Source organism: Typopeltis vanoorti, chromosome 18, assembly GCF_054136105.1.
Source record: "Typopeltis vanoorti isolate ZY-2024b chromosome 18, IOZ_Tvanoo_1.0, whole genome shotgun sequence".
Lineage (NCBI taxonomy): Eukaryota > Metazoa > Arthropoda > Arachnida > Uropygi > Thelyphonidae > Typopeltis > Typopeltis vanoorti.
Genome location: NC_143566.1, coordinates 29,059,846 through 29,074,617, shown reverse-complemented (window position 1 = coordinate 29,074,617; position 14,772 = coordinate 29,059,846). Strand labels below are relative to the sequence as shown.

General features: G+C 36.5%; 1 protein-coding gene across 1 annotated transcript in view; it reads right to left on the bottom strand.

Annotated features, from left to right (window-relative positions):
• LOC150096575 (gamma-soluble NSF attachment protein-like) overlaps window positions 1-14,772 on the bottom strand; it is a 130,381-nt gene that overhangs the window by 16,291 nt on the left and 99,318 nt on the right. Inside the window, exon 8 of the mRNA XM_090407841.1 lies at window positions 11,370-11,528. Within this exon, the coding sequence (XP_090263967.1) occupies window positions 11,370-11,528 (159 nt within the window). The remainder of the gene's footprint in view (window positions 1-11,369; window positions 11,529-14,772) is intronic.

Below are 14,772 nucleotides of genomic sequence, written 5' to 3'. Positions count from 1 at the left end.
CTTGATATTTATTTTCTATTCTTGCCAAAGTCCTCCCATGACTTTTGTTTAGCTAGTTGTACACAGTGTTTCGCATTCTTGCATTTGTCTCTGTATTCTCTAAGAGCACAAGCTGACTTATTTGACAGGAACTTTTGATATGCTTTCTTCTTTTCCTTCACTGCCTCTTTAACTTCCTGTGTCCACCAGGAAGTTCTGATTTTTTTATCCTTGCAGACAACCTCACCACATGCCTCTCTAGCAGAATCAATCAATGTTTTCTTCAGAGTTTGCCACTGAATCTCCAAGGTTTGATTCCTGTTCCCAAACTCTTTGATTTTTTCTTCAATAATCTTTGTGTATTTTAGTCTACAGTTCACATCTGAGAGCTGCTCAACTTTTATTCGCTTTAAAACTTCTTACATGTTTTTCTTTTCAATATGAAATTCAATTTTATCCTGCTCAAGACTAAATAGTGATCACTTCCAATTTCAAATCCTCTGTACACTCTTGGTCTCCTGCACCAGACAGAAAACATCACTATCAACAATAACATAGTCAGTCAATGAGACTTTTCTTATTCCTAGCCTCTTCTCTCCATGTGAATTTGTGCACATTTTTATGTTGCAACATGGTGTTAGTAATAACCAGTCCATGTCCTGAGCAGAAATCCAACAGGTATTTGCCATTATGATTAGCTTTGCTCTTTTCTCCAAATTTTCCCAAAATATTTTTGTATGTCTCACAATCATTTCCTACTCTGCTATTTAGATCCCCAACAAGGACCAACTTTTCCTTTTTCATTGTGTCAGTTGCTTTTTCTAAAGCCTCCAAAAATTCCTCCACTTCTACCTTAGTAGAACCATAGGCACAAATAAGTCTCATTGTCCAGTTCCCCATTCTCATATTTGCTCACATTACTCTACTTGAGACTGACTGCCATCCAAGAAGATTAGCCTCGTATTTTGTGTTGAATACCATGGCTACTCCTTCTTTTCCTTGATTGTCATTGCCTGAATATAATATTTTGTATTTATTGCTCAGAAAGATCTCACCAGTTTTTGTCTTTTTTGTTTCAGTCACCCCTATTTTGTCGATCTGGTACTTATCTAATTCCTCAGCTAGATCCATTTCTTTGCCATTCAGGCTTCTTATGTTGATAGTACCGATCTTTAACTCTGGTGATGTTGAGTTGGGGTTTGTTTTCAGATTTGTTCCAGTAGCTGACTTTTCGCTGTTCGCCTTGGTTCCCTTGCGAAAACAACGGCGGTCTTGTTTAACCGGGCGACGCCTCAGCCAGCATGAAATTTTGTCATGTCGTACCATCATTTTTTATTTTGGTTTAACCAATAAGAATACAATTTGGTCGGCTAAATCCAAAATTGCCAGCCCATCCTCGTTCGTTCAGTATCCAAGTAGATACCCAACAGGGTGCACCACAAGAAAGTGAGGACTGGACATTAGGTCAGAAGCCCTGGTCGGTTCTCCGCATTCCTTTAAATGCTATGTGGAGGTCTCCTCTTAGTTATACAGCTTTAAGTTGTTAAATTAAATTTAATTACATATTTCTGGTTTTTTACATTCATGTGCAGAACAAGTTCATCAAAGTCAATTTTCAACGATGATGATGATATTTGTAACAATTTAACTGCCCTTATAGTTGAGAAATGTGCATTCAGCTTGAGAATTGCATGTATGTTTAGAAGCACATACATATCTGAATGCACATTTCTCAACTATGAGGGCAGTTAAATTGTCACAAAGAAGCAGACTGACTGACCACTTTCAGGATTTGTTACTTATATCGTCATCATCGTTGAAAATCGACTTCGATAAACTTGTTGCTGCACATGAATGTAAAAAACCAGAAATATGTAATTAAATTTAATTTAAGAACTTATATTTAAATAAATCAAGTATTTTATATTGTTCTCTCAGTAGTAAAATGATTTAACAAATATAGTAATTCAATACATATAACTATTGCTTTGAAAAAATGCAGAGTTTAATTTTATTTAAGTTCTGTCTAAAAGTGTGTTGCCTATGACGCTACCACTCATCATATATTGGCCCTCATGTAGAATGAAGTTGGCCACACCTGATCTAAAATGACTTCACTGTTACTATACGTGCAATTTTATTTTTGTCAATGTGTGCATGCACTCTTTTCCTGTACAAATATATGACATATGATTCTTGGCTTAGCAGGAGTATATACTATACTTCTGTTTCCATTTGTGTGATATCAAAGTAGGCTTTGGAAAGTTTAGTCTTGGAAATCTGTCACTCAGACCTGCAATGTAACATCCAATCACTGCTCCAAGTTCAAACTTAATGATGTTTTATGTACCATTTTGATGCAAATCAACACAGTACATTGTTAATACATCAATACTGAAGCACATATTTGTATCTTCAGACCACATATCTTTATGTCTATGTGTTCCAGTATTTTTTTTCAAACAGGAGCATGCAGTTCATATTCATGATAGTTTAACAGTGTTAAACCATCATGAATATAAACTACCATGAATCTTTTCAATGACTTTGATACATCAGGACATCAATCCTGCAGGGATCTGGAAACACTCCACAGGCATCCTATCCCAGGAAAAAAAAAAAGAATTCTTCCAGTTCCATTAGATTTGCCAGTGAAGAATTGTTTCTTGACTATCTCAATTTTATTGCATCCCAAAAATGCTCAATGGGATTCATATCTAGCAACCAGAGGAAGGGAGAGCTGAAATCCATTTAAGTCACTAGCATTCTTGTAGCCATTCCTGGATGGGACTTGTCCCTGAGAAGCACCATGTCATCCTGCTAGTCAACATGAATAAGCATACTTGGTTATCAATGATATTCAGGCAGACCACACTATTTCGTTTCTTGCTCTACTGGTATCTAGGAGGTAAGTGTCTTTTATTGCCCAGTGAAATACCACTGCTCTATTTTTTGGAGGTGTGAAGTGGTTACTACCATGTGTCATCTCCAGAATAGGGTCTTCGGCTTCTGTTCCCCCTCCTTTCTTTCCACTGGTGATGAGCATACTCAATACACTGTTATTGTTGAATTAGAGAGCCAGTATCTGTTCTATTTGAATGTATAGCAGTAAAGCAGATTTACTGCAAGCTGGCTGCTAGATAGTGAAAAAGGCCAAATATGGTTGGATTGAGAAGCTTCCAATAGGTGCAGGATTATTTGCCGGCCCAATCAGCCGGAAAATAATCCTGCTGCTGCTTACTCTGTCATGCCTGACAGAGTAGGCAGCATGTTGATAACCTACTCGCTCACTTTCAAAAGTGATGACGAAGGTTATCAACAATCAGCTTCTTCACTATCTGGAGATCCATCAATTAATTAGCAATCACCAATATGGATTCACACATTCTTGTTCTACAGCAGACCTTACTAATCTTACCCACCTTTGGACATAGGCCATGGAGTGATTTGGAGAAACCCATGTAGTCACCTGATATTTCAAAGGCATTTGTTCATGCCTGGCAACAAGGCCTCCTGAACAAGTTACCATCTTATAGTCTCCTACTTGCATTTTATGAATGGCTTGCCAGCTTCCTCACTGATATTTTGTTGCATGTAATGATGGATGGCCTCCTCTCATCAGATTTCTTTATCAATGCTAGACACCCCCACAGTTCTGTAGTTGTTCTTCCTCCTTAACATCAATGACCTTCTCTCTATCCTTATGAAGCTATGATTTCTCTGATTTTTGCCACATTTTCATGTGCTCTTTCAATAATCATTTCAAACATATTTATCTTCAACATTGTCATTCTACTTTTACGCTTTGCAAATTAACCAAATACTTGAGTTTTGCTCCTGGGTTTCTTATCAAAATTCGCTCTTTAACCATGCCATAAATCAGATATCAGGAGGATATTTTTTTTGTATTTGTGTGTGTGTCAAGTTTTATACAAAATTTGGGACATATAACATTGCTTTTTTATTTTTCTGTATGAAGCATACTAGATGCTTGAATGGCAGCTTACTAATTCTACCATGCTCTATATGTGGTAACTCCTGATCCCACCTTATAAAAAATCTCTCTCTCTCTCTCTCTCACTCTAAAACTTATGTTGTTGTCAAGTCCTTGGAAGAGCTTCTTAGATATGACCGTGGATCTGTAGATCTGCTTTAGCAATCTGTTCAACTTTGATGGAGTAGAGCTTTTCTCCACGGTTATTGTCAATTTTCTGTAGAGCAACAGCAAATGCTGGACAAGAATAGATATGGGCTGGTGTTAGTTCACCTCTTGGACAGTTCTTGCATGTTTCATAGCTCCTACTACAGTCTGGCTGTATTTTCATGCCTTTAAAATGTTCCGTCTTTAGTCTGGTGATGATTGTGGTTATTTTTTCTCTATTTTCATTAATTTCACTAATTTCATTCTTCTTGATAGTTTGTTTTACCAATCTTATTTTGGTAACAGAATTAGCATCAGTTAGTGATAATGGGTGTAATTTTTGAGGTAAGTATCTTGCTTCTTTGGCTAATCTGTCTGCTCTTTCACTGCCTTCAATATTTACAAGGGCTGGTATCCATTGCGGTGTACAGTTCTTATTTTTCAAATTTAAAGTTGTTAGTAGTTCATGAATTTCCTGTGAGAGTTATGTTTTTAAATTTTTTAATGCCTCAAGTGCAGATTTTGAGTCATTATACATAGTTATTCCTTCTAATGTTTATTAATGATTTGAGAGATAGAAATTGAGAGCTGTTTGTATGGCTGTTAATTCACAAGTGAAGTGTGAAGCTATTTTGCCAGCTGCGGTTTGTGTAGCATCAAGTCCTTTTCTTTCATTTTCTTGCTGTGAATCCTTTTTTGAACAAGGTTCTAGGAGATTTAAGTTTATCATTGTGTTTTTTGGTAGAATAGTAGAAGAGAATGGCTGTTTGCTTATTTCAATGGACAGGTGCTCTAAGTTGATCTGTTTTCTAATTTCAAGAAGAGCATCTGTTCTAAAACTTATTTGATTAATATATTTCCATACACTTGATTTAATTTTGTTGTTTAACCAAATCGACATCAATATGGACGAAATATATCACTTCTCATGCTTCGTATCCATCATCTATTTCAATGTAATAGCAATAGTATTACAATTTCAATATGCATTTTGCATTCATGACAATTCTGACATGTATATACACATCAGTGTCAGTTGGGCAATTAATTTTATGAATGAATATTATATTGCATATATTATTTAAATATTTACAATAAAATAGTTCATTACTATGGCATCAATGATGGTCCTCAGGTCAAATAATTCTGGGTTCAAATAATGTTCTTAAGGACTTTTCAACTGAAGATGACTTGCTAAATTACCTTTAATTGCAAAGATCATATATGGTCTCATACAAAAGTGGCAATATTCTCTAGTGGAAACAGGTTTTTTTTGCCCTACAAAACATGAACTGATCAGAGAACAAACACATGCAATCAACCAGTTAACAGTCATAATATACTGATATTAATGGACAATACACACTCACAAATTTAAGTCACTTTTACTTTTTTTTAATAATTAACACAGTCCTGAAGTCTGAAGTATGATGGATGGTTTATTTCATTTATTTCGTACAGCATATCATAACTAAGTTCATTTTCTTATTAAAAACTATCTACAGGAGCAGTTTGAAATTCCTTATTAGGAATTTCAAACATAAATGTTAAGAAATATTGTTTCTACAGATTTTCAAATTTTGTAAAAAAAAATTTGCTAAGCTTTTTTTTTAAGCATATCTCACCCTTCTCTTAATGTGCTAGGCTCAACAGTCTCTCACATAAAGTAACTTGGCATCATATAAATCCAATTAATTCGGAATATAAATAATAGGGCAGTTAATCTTGTCTACACTGTATTTGATAGTATAGTATGCTTACTGTATTTTTATTTTAGATGGCTCCCATCCAATAAAGTTTGTAAACCTTCTTCTGCAGCTTGTCCAACTTAAGTGGGATCGCTGTTAATGATGAGTCTCCTCTACATCCTCCTGTCTTGACTGTCACTACATCCAAGTTCATCCTCAAGTCCTCTTCTACCAGCTCCCTCAATCTCTTCTTTGGCTGCCCACGCTTCCTCCTTCCTTGCACATCATATGCATGACCTTTCTTCCCACATATTCGTCCTCCTTCCTCATCACATGACCAAACCATTTCAACCTTGCTTCCTGTATCTTCACTCCTAAGTTCATAACTTTCACTGTTCCCTTCACATAGTCATTTCTCAGATGATCCTTTCTGGTCACATCGCACATCCACCTAAGCATTCTCATCTCTGCTACCTCCATCCTGCTAATGTTATTTTTCCTCAAGGCCACAGTTTCCGTAGCATATGTCATAGCTGGCCTCACTTCTATCCTATAGATTTTGCCTTTCAGATTGATCGGCACCCTCTTATCGCATAGCACTCCAGCCATCTCTCTCCAGTTCCTCCAATCCGCTTGCATCCTGCATCCTACTTCCTTCTCAGCCCCTAAATCTTCTTCTACTGTTGAACCTAAGTATCTAAAGTCCCTCACCTTCCTGATGACATTTCCTTCCAGCTCCAGATCTGTCTCATGGCCGCCATCCACTTTGCAACACATACTCTGTCTTGCTTCTGCTCAGTCTCATACCTCTCTCTTCCATTACTTTTCTCCATCTTTCCAGTTTAGTTCCCACTTCTTCTCTTGAATCTGCACAAAACATTGTCCAAGGCGTGTCTTCTCTCACCTCCTCCGTCACCACCTCCATCACAATATTAAACAGAAATGGACATAATGCTGCAAGCCAACTGTTACTTGAAAACTTTCTGTCTGTCCCAGACAGGTTCGAACTCTTGTCTTCACATTTCTGTACATCTCATGCACCAACCTGACATATTTCTCTGATACCTTCTTCTGTCTCAGACACCTCCAGACTTCTTGCCTTGGCACTTTATCGTATGCTTTCTCCAGATCAATAAATACCAGATGGAGCTCTCGTTGTTTCTCTCAAACTTTTCCATCATCTGCTGTAACCCAAAGATAGCATATGTCGATCTACCAGGCATGAAGCCAAATTGTTCCTTTGCAATCTCCACCTCCTTCCTCAATCTTCCATCAAGAACCCTTTTTAGGATTTTCATTATGTGGGGCATCAACTTTATTTCTCTAATTCTTACAGTCTTGTGCATCCCCTTTACCCTTGTAGATGAGGACAAGAGTACTTTCCCTCCATTCCTAGGGTATATTTTCCTGTTGGCAAACTTCCATAAACAGGTCCCACAGTAGGTCAATTCCCTCTTCCCCCAAGTGCCTTTCATGCCTCCACTGGAATCCTGTCTGGGCCCACCGATTTTCCATTCTTCATCCTCTTCATGGCCTCCTTCACTTCCACTCTACTGATGTTCTGCACCATCCCCTCAGAAGGCCGCCCATCTTCTCTGTGAGCCCACGCATTTTCCTCATTCAAAAGTCCCTCAAAGTATATTCTCCATCTGTTTCTTATGTCCACATCCCTCCAAAATACTCTTCCATCAGCATCTTTGATCTGCCTCACATGTAAGATGTCCTTTGCTGCTTTATTTCTACATTTGGTTAGTTGGTAAATTTTTCTCTGTCCTTCCTTTGTTTCTAATTGATCATACAGATCTTGATATGCCATGGCCTTCACCACAACTCTCTTGGCTTCTTGCTTTCTCTCTCTCTCTGTCCTCTTCCACTCATCCCACTTCTTTGCCTTCCTCTTGGCTGTCACTGCTTCTTGTACATTATTATTCCACCATCAACTCTCCTTCTGCTCTCTAATCTTTCCAGATGTCTCACCAAACAACTCGATTGCGCACTTCAGGATTACTTTTGAATTATATTTCCACCAATCTTGTACACTTTCCGCTCCATCCGAAATCCTCTCTAACATCCTCTCCTTAAAACAATTCCTCACACTCTCTTCTTTTAAGCGAAACCACTTAATTGTCTTCATCCCATGGCTTCCAGAGGTACTTATCTTCGATCTTATTTTAAAGTCTGTGCACAGCAGTCAGTGTTGCTGTGCCACTTGATCTGTTGGAATTACCTTACAATTTGTCACAACCTTAAGATGTTTTCTTCTAATCAAAATGTAGTCAATTTGTGAACTGTTGTTACTACCTCTAAATGTTATAAAATGTTCTTCCCTCTTGTAGAAAAACAAGTTCACAATTAGCAGATCAAATGCTACTGCAAAGGTCACAATCCTCTCTCCTTCCTGGTTCACCATTCCCACTCCATGGCCACCATGCACCCTTTAACAGTCTGTATTCTGTCTCCCTATGTGTCCATTGAAGTCTCCTCTGACAATCACCATCTCATTTTTTCCAGTTCCCTCATTTCTTCATCTAACATGTTCCAGAACTCATCTTTCTCTTCTGCTGTACAGCCAACTTGCATGGCATACACACATAAGACGACCACTTGCTCTTCTCTAAGACCCAATTTCATTCGCATGATCCCGTCGTTCCTTCTACCCACTTCCAGTACTTTGCCCTTCATTCTGCCACACACCACAATTCAGACACCATTTCTTCCCTCTTTATTCGCTCCAGAATAGAACAATTTATATCCATCTCCCAGTTCCTTCGCCTTTCCCCTCTTCCACCTTGTCTCCTGCACACATAAAATGTCCAACTTTCTCTTCCTCATCATGTCTGTCACCTCTCTTCCCCTTCCAGTCATGCTTCCAACATTCAGTGTTCCCACTCGCAACATCCTCTCCACCTGCTGGGCTCGCTTCTTTAACCGCATCCGCCCTTGATGCAGTAGCCCTCGTCCACTTCTCGCAGCTGTAGGGCAATGCGGCTGCACATCGCTAAGGGGTACGCACTAGCCCTTATATCACTTTCTCTTTGACTCATTAGATCATAGCTAGAGCTGGCAGTGGAGTTTTATGACCGGATGCCCTTCCTGACGTCAACCCTCGCCATTTATCCGGGCTTGGGACCAGCACCTACTGAGGCTAGCTTGCCTCCTTCGGTGGCTGCATAAGATGAAATGACTTAGCAAGATAGGAAAGATTCACCCCTAGCCCTCGAATACTCTAATAGCATTGGGGGTAAGGAGCAAGAAGGGGGGGGACGAGTCTACAGAAAATATAACAGATGTATATTACATGACGGCATGGTCCAGCATCAGGAACCTCGAGTTTGTCATGCCCGTACCAAAGTGAGCCCTTGAGGAAAGTTTGTAAACCTATGATACATTAATACTTGGGTGGGCTATAGTAATTTTAATTACTTTTTCATGATTTTTTTACATATATATAATCTGTAAGCACTGCTTTTGAGACCAAATATGGAACCTTTTCAATACATCATGCCTCCAGTAAGCAAAGCAGCGATCTCATACTTGAATCCAGGTCTTTCTTAAAAAAGTGCATCATCAATACTGACTGAGCTATGGAGGCTCTGTTTATTTTTTATTTTTTTTTCTGGAATAAGATTTTGAAATAAACAAAAAAATTTGTTCAACACTAATTTTTTAATTATTTCAAAACCTTGACAAATATGCTCACACGAGGCAAGCATATTTTGCATGCTGGTGAGTAGCTACAGGCTGGACAAAATATAATATTTTTATTTAATAAAAAAGACTTTCTCAACAAATCTTTTAATTTTAAGAAAACACAAAAGAAAGTAATCATATAAAGAGCCATACCAGTAACAGAAATCAATGCAATACATTATATTTTAGATAAGATTACTGTTGTTTTTACTCTTCTTCCTATTCTTATTATTTATCGACTTTTCTTTCTTCAAATGCCTCTCACAACACTAATTACGAGAGTGGTCTGAAAAGTTCTCGGCCTCAACCATAGATGGCAAACTATCGACAAGTTTTTTTTTCTTTTCTGAGTTGGTACATCCATCATAAGCATCCATGTGAAATTGCAAGTCATTCTATCAAGTAGTTTGTTTTATACAGCTGTCCTGTCCGAAACAAAAGTGTTGTCTGTATCCCTTGAAATGGATAAAATTGGGTATCATGTCGTTATAAAATTCTCTGTAAAAGAAGGTTTAACCAAAAGAAATTCATTCAAAGTTGATAAAAGTTTATTGGCACTCTTCTCTTTCATTTTCAACAATTAAGAAATGGGCTGCTGAGTTTAAACATGGCCGTACCAGCCTTGAAAACGATCCATGTGAAGGACGTCCAAAAAGTGTAACAACACCAGAAATCATTGATCAGTGCACGATATGGTATTGGATGACTGGGAGGCAACGCATACGAAATTGCTGAGACTATAGGCATTTCAAAAGAACGAGTAGGATATATTTTGCATGAAGAATTGCAAATGAAAAAGCTTTGCGCAAGATGAGTGCCATGCTTGCTCAAAGCAGATCAAAAACGAACTTACATGAAAATCTCTGAACAGTGCTTGGAGAGAGAGAATAGAACTGATTTTGTGCGTCGATTTATTACTATGGATGAGACTTGGATTCACCATTACACACCAGAATCCAAACAGTGGACAGCAGCCAGTTGTTTAGTGCCAAAGAAGACAAAGTTGGTTCCATCAGCAGGAAAGGTCATGGCATCGGTGTTTTGGGATGATAAAGGCATTTTGTTTATTAATTATCTTGAAAAGGGTAAAACAATAACTGGGGAATATTATTATTCCGAACTTTTAACCTGACTAAAAATCTTTCATCAGGACAATGCACCTGCCAACAAAGGTGTTTTGGCAATGGGAAAATTAAGGGATCTGCACTATGAATTCTTGGAATATCCACCCTATCCCTCAGATTTGGCTCCCTCTGACATCTATTTTTTTATCAAAACTAAAACTCTTCCTCGCTGGTCAGCATTTTTCTTCGGATCAAGAGGTGGTTGCAGCTGTAGATGGGTATTTTGCAGATCTTAATGAGAATCACTATAGGGATGGGATAATGGTGCTGAAGCATCACTGGAATAAATGTATTAGTCTTAAAGGAGATTATGTTGAAAAATAAAAATAATTTTGAAATCATAAATTCGTTTTTTCATTGTTAGGCCGAGAACTTTACGGACCACCCTCGTACTTTATGAAAGCTTATTTGCTTACTGGGGCGAATCATTAAAAATTGCCCGTGCGTGTGTGGGGGTTATGAGAATATATTTTTTGCATGGCAAGTAAGGATTTGCATAATTTGTCAATTCCCTTATTTCAATTCTTTATTCATTAATTTATCATATCAAAAAGTAAGAAATGGATTAAAAGCCACCACAGCACAAGGATTATAAGCCAAAGCCACATAAAATGATCATCCCATCAAAATTGGGAAAGTATGAAAAATTTGGTAGTGGCAGATCCAATAGAAAACTGTATACTGGACAGACAAACAAATGTACATTTATCTAAGATTTATATTCAGAATTAAATAAACAATACTAACCCAGAGCCTTCTTTGTAAGCTTTTGATGCAGCTACATAATCTTCACGAGTTAAATGAACTAGCACTTGGGCTATTACTAGTCTACCTGCTGCTCTTGGGTTTTCACCCTGAAGATGATACTGTAATTCTCTTTTCAGCATGTCAGCAGCCTCATCATAACTATAAAATCAGTCAAAAACATTATTTAATAGACCAAAAAATATATATCAACATCAGTCATCTCTTAAATTTTCTAACAGAATGCAATTTCATCCACTCATGGTAAAATGTTAATTTTCAAACTAACTACTAGTAATATGTGTGAGATCAAGAATACAATGTCTTAGAATCATTCACCATCTTTTATTTTTTTCAAGTTCTCCTCATTTTCTATTTGTTAGTGAAAGTAATAAATGAAAATACCACTTACTTGTGCATGTTCAACAAAAATAAATAATCATGCTACAACGATAACATCTAGTACTTGCTTGCTTTTATTTCAGCATTTATAAAAAGCAATCAAATTGTGGATATTCTTCCTGAGGCATAAAAGCATGTGTGTGTGCAACACCTTACTTCCCATCATAAATAAGTAATGGTGCTGAATAAAAATGATAATCTAACTTAAAAACTGTTGTAAAAATTTAAAAATCTAAGAACTGTGTGCACGTGTTCTAGTATTATTATTATTATTAATTAGATGGATTATGTCAAAATCTTTAAGAAATGCATATATACGTATTAATCAATTATCCTGGGTAATAATGTTTTTCTTAAAAATTTATTGGAAATAAATAAGTCATGTCTGCTGAATACTAAATATGTTTAGTTTCAAATAAAAGAATATTGAAATCCATTAATCTTTCATAGCCAAATAGATAAAACTTTAAGGGTTTTGAAATTGAGCAAAGAACTTATGTGAATGCCTTTTAGCATTAGAACTGCTTTCGTATTTCACTACTTAATTGGTGCATTTGATTAAGGCTTCACTGGCCTGAAAGCTTTTCAAACTGTTGGTTCTCATCAGGCAGAAACCTTATGAGGTAAAGTCCTCTTCTCAATACCCGAGCAATCCCATGTCAGAAAGTTGTCAGTGCATAAATTGTAACTGTTGAAGAAGAGTGTGAAACTTAAGTTTTCAATCTGTAAAATTTCCCCAAAAATATAGAGAAAAACACGAAATATCCCCCACCTCTCCTCAAATCCCTAATACGTAAAACCACAACAAAACTGTTACTATATCATACATTCAGGACACATCTGAAAAGACATCCAGAGTACTTAAGAACTTAATTAATACCAGCTCCATGTGTAAATCTTATATTAACCAGACAACTGTCATCCATTCACCTATGGTCAAGCTCTCCTTTTTCACATCCAGGAGTATAGGAAATGTCCTGTACCTGTGAGCTGGCTTACTAAAGACAGATAGGGAGACCTGCTGACATCTACCTAGAAGATGTCAATACCATAAGAAATGCATTTAGCAACACTGTTAAGGCAAGTCAAAACTAGCAGACCATGCCTTAGACCAGGGTTTCTCAAACTGTGTTCCACGGAACACTGGTGTTCCTCGGAAGGTTAATAGGTGTTCCGCGAGAAGTTCTGGAATTTGTCATTTTAGTTTTCTAAGCATTTTTCATGAATAAATATTTTATAGTGGAAATATTCTGAGGATAATAATATTCGTGAATATGTCAAACAGCACAGCCCCAGAATGCCTAATAGCATCTGTTTATCTGTATATGTTAATTTTCATACATCGAAACCATTCAACATTTGGGAAAGGGAATACCACTGTTTATGAGGGGTCATAAAAATTGCCTGCAAGCCCATTACAACAATGGGTGGCATATTCTCTCTTTTCTAAACTAATTTCTATAATACAAATTATATTATAGAAATTATATATACAGCAATTTTTCTATCCTTGCAAAAAAAATTCACCTTGCTAACTCAATATTTTCTTTAGGTTTAAGAATTGGAGCACTACAGTTAGATTCTATTTTTCAAACTCTTTCACGTTTTTGCTAATAATATTTGTCTATCTGAATCAATATTGTCTATATTTGTATATTTTGAATCAAGCAACTTTAAGTTAACCTTTGAAACCAGCTTGACTTTGATTCTTTTTAAAATTTTCTTAGGTATTTCTTTTCAGTTAATTCACTTTTATCCTATTTGAAACAAAATGGTGATCATTTTCTATGTAAAATCCCTATATATACTCTAGATGTTACTAGACTATAAAGTGTTACTAGACTATAACTTTTCTTATTTATTGTTATTTCCATGAGAATTCATGTATATCTTTAGGTTGGAAAATGACTTAACAACTAATAGGAATCCAGTAGTAAGTTGCCATTATTTGTTTTTACTCTTTTACAAATTGTCTGAAAACATTTGTGTCCGAGATTCATGTCTCACTTTCATATCCATTAGTTCTCTAATGGTCCTCTCTAATAATTCAGAATTCCTCTACTTTTTTTATTAGAATCTTGTATTGAGACTGTACTGTAGTCACAATTAAGTCTCTTTGTCCAATTACCTATTTTGAAACTTTCTTACATTGCTCTACTTGATTTCCATTGAAGAAGTTTAATTTCATGCCTTATTGTTGAATATTATTGATGTTCCTTTCATTTTACTTATCACTATTGCTCGAATATGACATAGTGTTATTTAGAAGATGGTATGTGATTTTTCGTATCAATAATACCATCTATGTTGACATGGTATTTCCATGAATCCTTTGCTTGCTTCACCACTTTCTCTTTGATGCTTCTACTGTTGATGACACTTGTCTTTAGTTCCATTGAATTTGAGGTTGTTCCAGTAGCTGACTATTCACCATTTGTCCTCATTTAGCGATGAAAATAGCAAGCCTTATTTAACTGGGCAGCGTCCCAGCCAATGTGATATTTCATCATGTTGCACCATCATGTTTGTCTGTGGTTTAAGCCAGTGCAGAATAGAATTTGATCAGCTAAGTTTCATCAAGTTCATTCACTGTTCAGGTGGATGCTTAATAGCATAGTGCATTACAAGAAGGTGACATTGGATCAAAACCATGAAGAATTTCTTAATAATTCAATAAACGTTTGTCCTAAATTATGTGACTTCAAGAAGACCATTAACTCACTACGAAGTTCAAAAAGCCTCAATAATACTTTTCCTCTGGATGGCCATCTCACTTCAGTATGTAATAAAAGTGTGTTATGTGCACTACCCATTTCATCGCACAAAAGTTTAAATAATCTGGATTGAAGTGTCGAGATTTAACATAGTTGATCATTTTTACGGCTTAATCCAAAATAGTTTTTAAATATGTAGGAATTCTCTTTTGTTACCAGTGCTTGTCTATGCAAAACACAATGACTTTTGGTGACTCTTATAGCTACTTGCAGGATACGTGTTACAACTC